Source organism: Gallus gallus, chromosome 1 (genome assembly GCF_016699485.2).
Source record: "Gallus gallus isolate bGalGal1 chromosome 1, bGalGal1.mat.broiler.GRCg7b, whole genome shotgun sequence".
NCBI classification, from domain to species: Eukaryota; Metazoa; Chordata; class Aves; order Galliformes; family Phasianidae; genus Gallus; species Gallus gallus.
Genome location: NC_052532.1, coordinates 104,207,057 through 104,213,056, shown reverse-complemented (window position 1 = coordinate 104,213,056; position 6,000 = coordinate 104,207,057). Strand labels below are relative to the sequence as shown.

Below are 6,000 nucleotides of genomic sequence, written 5' to 3'. Positions count from 1 at the left end.
ATGAAGAGTCTTATAGGTGGCAAGATGAAGCACTGTCCTAAAACTAAAGTTGGATTACAGTTTATCTTGCATTTTGCAAATCCTATTATTGAGCTTTCATTCCTTAATCAAAATCTCTTCGGATAGAGACCATTTGTATGTGTACCTACAATACCTATCATATATTAATGTGCTTTTTTAAAAAAAAAACACATAACCATGTTTTAAATTGCACCCTTAGTAAGCTACACCATATACAGAATGACCATTGCAATTAGTGTTTTTATTTCTAGTTTTCTTTGAAACAGTGGAGGAGGGATGGAAAAAATGGAAAGGTCAACCTGAGCTTTCTATAACGCCTTCTCTAAAGGAGAAAAATATTAGGTTCCAGTGCACGCTCCTAACCAGTTTTACCCTGAATCTATCCTCACTCAGCAGGAAAATAAGGTTTAAAAATAAAACTGCTATGATGTAGAAAAACATTTCCCAGCAACAAATGCCATTACCTGGACCTTCATACCTCACCATTCCCAGAAATGTTTGTTTAAACATCCTGCTTGTTTCCAAACCTTCAAGCTGAGATGAACAGTTTCCCTGTCCCATCTCAGTTACCCAAGGATGGAAAGAAAACTTATTGCTTTGTTAGTGAAATCAGTGTCCATGTGTTGTCAGATGAGTATCTGCAAGTAAAAAAAGATTAAAAACAGTACTAATAAGAAAGTTTGTGCAGTGTATATGCATTTAAGAGATTTAAGAACACAACACATACTTGAAGACTTCATTTGAAGCACTGCTTAAGTGGCTCACTTCCCCTTTTTTCCTCTAGTCTCATCCACAGAAGTTTAACTGAAAGCAAGTCTTAATGTACTGGAATTAAAAAAAAAAAACATACATGCTCTTGAATCTCAACTGCGCATTTTTGGGGCTCATTCTTTTGAGGAACAAGAATGAAAAAGAGGAAATCAATAAGCAAACAAGGTATTAGCAAACATCCATAAAAGCCCAGCTTCTTCTGTGCCAAAAAGGACAATGTTCATTCTGCACAGATCAACTGTTTTGTTTACACCGAATCCTTTGTCAGAACACCACTCAAATTTATCCAAAAGAAAAGAAACTGCTACAATTAGAGTAGGCACACTGTCACCTTTTCAACATTAGAAAAATGATTACTATTTCAAACAAGTTTCTTACTAATTTCACGCAGCCCTGTCATGGTCAGATAAAAACTGAAGTGCCCATATATAAAAGAGTGCCACTTATCAGCAGTTCCTCATTTCTTGCCTCCTAAAAAAAGATCCAGAGGCAGAACTAAGTGTACAGTACTGCTCTCTGTCATACATACCCGTTTTAGCTTTCATTGCAGTTGTTTCCTGCTGAATATTAAGAGAAGATTTAAACTTATCACAGTCTTGCATTGAGACTGTTTCCTCAAAGAGGGATCACAGAATGGCCTGGGTTGAAAAGGACCACAATGACCATTGATTTTCAACCCCCCTGCTATGTGCAGGGTCACCAACCACCAGACCAGGCTGCCCAGAGCCACATCCAGCCTGGCCTTGAATGCCTCCAGGGATGGGGCATCCACAGCCTCCTTGGGCAACCTGTTCCACTGCATCACCACCCTCTGGGTGAAAAACTTCCTCCTAATATCCCCCACAGTAACATCCCCATAAAAGCCAACACCCTGACTCTTAACACCAAGAAATGCACAAAATACCTACAACCTAAATCCAAGCGATTAAAAATTTCAATGACAAAACTGTCCTTCAGAAAAAGTGGCTACACTGCCCTACCAATTAAAAAGCAGCATGTTAAGGCTTATAATCACCACACTTTCCAGCCTTCTCCCCAACAATGATAACTTTTGCTTTTAATAAAGCATTCACTATAGGATCAAGCAACTCCACCAATTAACATTCTCACTGAAAAAGATTTATACAAAAAAAGAAAAGCCTTTGTAGAAAGGATAGTGGTTTTTATTGTAGTCTTAGAAAATACTGAATTATGAAAGATACAAAATCAACTGTTGTAATTATCTGTTTATTTTACAATCTGTATGCCATCATACCCTTATGGCTTTAAGATATTCTGTCCAAAGTACTTTAAAACATGCTTTAACAAAGTATTTTACAATTTCAAAATTGACTATTTCTTTACTGGAAAAAAAAAACTCCAAAACATTTACCTGAGAATCAGTATCAGAAAACTGTCATTCATTTTTAACTTCTGCAAGTTGATGGTATAGCCTATAGAAGTCAACATGCAACTTGTGTGTCTAGTGTATTAAATAAATATTTTACAAATTTAGATACAGCTGGTTAAGCAAAAGCCTACCCTTGAACTTCATCATAGGATTAAATACATTACATTAATTTTATCATAACCAGACATGAAATAACAGCCACTGCTTCCACACTGGAAGCCCCACAACGTTTGCTAGATGGAATTCAGCCATGGCTGATCAGACCGTGGCAATGGAGCACAACTCTTTTTGGTGGATACTCTACCTTCTGGGACTTGGTCATCACGGACCTCATTTCATCCACAGCCAGGTCAATCAGGGGTTAGGGCCACTGGACTCCTTTATATTCCCAGCCAGTCATTGTCTATATACACACTCAATTCATAACAAATAGATCTAACCCAAGAAATCCCATTTTAAAGTACACGTATTATAGGATAATGCTTTAATGTCATTATCCGTGTCATTTCAGAATATCACCAACTTTAAAAAGTGATGTTATGTATGGACAGTAGAAGGTTTGGGACTCTGCTTTTAATATTACTTATAAAGCAAACCAACAAGAAAAACAGACACTTAATATACTGCCCGTGATGGCAGCACATGAGGGAGGCAGTATTAAATTAATCAGAGATAAACAGATACTGGAGAACAGACACACAGAGCTTCATGAGTAAAGCACATACAGGATCAACATATGTAAATGCTGTTCATTTAAAAGAATTTCAATTCAATTATCTGAGTTTTTCTGAAGTAGTAAGTTTCATGATGTCCACAATAAAGTACTTATTTCTGAATTTCAATCACCGCAAGCACTGTGATTTATACAAGCTATGCTCCATTAACATAAATTTTCCCCTTAAAGTAAGGATATATAATGAAAATCCAAAGATATTACTAGAGATTTGAATTAACCTTCAATCCCACAGGTGAGGTAGTGTAGTCACTTGTATTAGGTGCTGGTTAAGAGAAGTACAGCCAAAACTCATCAATTTTCATTTTTGTTTTAAATAAGTGGCCTGATAGTCTTAATATACTTATTAATGCTATGTTACCTAGTAAGAAGAAAAAAAAATTGCCAAGAAGTTTCTTTAGCAAGTTTTGTCTCACTGCAAGACAAAACTGCAAAGCAGTATTTACAATAGTCCTTCGCTCTAGCTGCTGCCTACTATACATGCACACAAAGACACAAACAGCTAATACACATTCTGAGGTAGGAAATGAAGAATTCCACTGGCTTGTAAAAGATTCTTCATGTTTTGTAAACCAGCAAAATCAAAGTTTTCTGTGGTGAGGTTCAATACTTAGTTCTGGTGTGAGAATAACATTTAAGTAACAAAGAATCATCAGTATACAATATGCATCTACTTCCACATAAAAATCTTAAATAAGAGAGGGATTACTTTAAGTTTCTTTTATCTTAGTGGCTGAATTTCTCCTTCACAAATGAAGTGAAAGTCATCTTTACAGCTCTTTTCCATTATACTTTTTATACATTTATACTTGTCACATAAGCCATTGAAAATGCACTACAGGTTTCGCCATAAATGTATTCTGAGAATTAAAATTCTGAAGTAGATCTTTACTGGTCCCAGTGATCAGAGAACAAAAACAGATTACTTAAAATGTAATCAGACACTCAGGTTATGAAGAATTTGTGCCTGACTACCTCAATAACAACAACTGTCCTTAATCTTTCACAAGACTTTGATTCCAATTTATCACAAATAGCAATAAGGTCAATAGGTGCTAGGATAGAACGTCATTGTACATCAAGGAATTTCAACAAGCACCTGGGATTCAGATGCCAGAGGATCCAATGCATGCTGTAAAAACAACAGATTTTTATCAAATTTCTGCCTTTTGTACTACGTTATTTCTCACACAAAAACCAGAGAAGAGAGCAGTATGCTGCAGCACCTTTGCTTTTCCAGTCATCTGAACTATACATGGGAGAGCTAAGACAAATATTCAACAGAAGCTGGCTCTGGTAACAGGGATGGGAACAGCAGGAAGCAATGAGTTGTTCTAGAGCGCATCTGCCAGAATCTCCTCAAACTGTCATGTTATCTTAACTCATCTAAAAAACAAACATTTACAAAGCTATATATATATGCTTCCTACGGTTTGTCTGACAGAGAGAGAACAAAAAACTATCGTAAAGAGAAAAGCACTCCATGTATAGAAGTCATTATGATGAACACCTGTCAGGAACGTTTACTTGAGATGTAGAGCGGCATTAGGTACTGTGGCATAAACCAGAGTGAAGGCTACTTATATCTGAATGCAAACTTCCTCACAAATCAACATCTGTGTACAACATTTATATTTTCAAACAACTTACTTGAACATTCCTTACCATCACCACGCAGAAAAAACCTCCAAGGCTGACACGTACAAATTACACTTTAGAAGTACACAGAGCAAACCAGAGCTTGCAAATAATGGCTGTGTAATTCTCCATACAGTTTTAAAAGAAATATTCATCTTTCCTTTCACTTAGTAAATTGCTGCACGATAACGCTCAATTTCATTTTAAATTGCAATGCTGAGAAGCTGGCAACAGGAAGAGGATAGATTTACTCATCTGTAGTGCATTTATCAGTCATTTGCTGACAGAAGTCTGTGATAGCACCACTCTGTCCACACTGTTCCACAAGTGAAGTTTTTTCCAATGTTCTTACAGGAACTGGATGTAGTTCTTGTACTTGATCATATGTTGCATCACACACACCTTTCACACGCTGATAACAAGAACTCTGCTCCTCTGTAGGTGTAACACTCAAAAGACCATCTACTAACTCTGCAGTCGTTGGTGCTGTGAGCTCGCCCTCAGATGGAGCTGTTCGTTCTCTCTCCGGGAATGAAAAGTAAAGTGGACAATCTGAGGAAGAATATTTTGCAAGTATTTGTATTTGCTCATTACTCAAGGCTGCTTCCTTACACACCTGCTGGCAAAGACCGGTCAGATTCTGCTTTGTCTCGCCCAGAGTTGACAAAATGAGGTTTCTCTCCTTCAGCAAGTTTTCTTTCTCATTTTGCTGCAAAAATAAAAAAAAAGCTTTAGTTACATTTTAACAAGGCTGTAAATAATATGGTCTGCTGAAACAGAAGGAATTCAGTGCTGTGAAGACCATCAGCAACAGAACCAAATAACAGCAAAAAGAAAAACTATCTTGAAGTGTCAGCTCAGCTATCTGAAGGTATTTTTCCAGGCATAAAACTTTTTCAAACTAATGCTGACAGCCAAAATAATGAAGTTTACTTATTAAATAAAACCTAGCTCCACTTACTTTAAATATTCCCAGAGCACTAATTCTACAGGATAGCACATCTGAACTACCACCACTAGGTCAGCTAAACATTAAACAGCCTAGTTTCCATTTAAATGTAAATACTGGACAACAGGCATCACATTTTCAGTACTGATGCTACTGTTACATGAAATTTAATTCTCAAGAAGTGCTGTGGAATAAACAATGGAGATCAGATTAAAACACAAACATCTAAAGAATTTACAGTGATTGATGACTGACAGAACAGTGACTTCAAGAGATAAGAACTGTAGTGCCAACAGGTAGATAATCTCTGTTAGAGCAGGGGAATGAAGGCTGAAATGTTTAAGTTCTGTTTAGACAAACATGCTTAAGAATGGTGGATACCTCGCAGATATAAAACTGCTCTGAACAGCTACACTTCAAGCACAGGGCAACAAAAGCAATTCACCAGTGAACACTGGATGGTAAAGAAGTATAACTTATTAGAAGTTAACCTGTATT

At 36.7% G+C, this 6,000-nt stretch overlaps 1 protein-coding gene across 5 annotated transcripts in view; it reads right to left on the bottom strand.

Annotated features, from left to right (window-relative positions):
- Positions 1 to 1,933: 1,933 nt before the first annotated feature.
- The window catches only part of BACH1 (BTB domain and CNC homolog 1), a 28,588-nt gene continuing 24,521 nt past the window's right edge, over positions 1,934 to 6,000 (bottom strand). For all 5 annotated transcript variants that reach the window (XM_040646793.2, XM_040646800.2, XM_004938377.5 and 2 more), the window contains one exon: positions 1,934 to 5,262. In XM_040646793.2, coding sequence (XP_040502727.1) covers positions 4,801 to 5,262 — 462 coding nt within the window. In that variant the 3' untranslated portion in view covers positions 1,934 to 4,800. The remainder of the gene's footprint in view (positions 5,263 to 6,000) is intronic.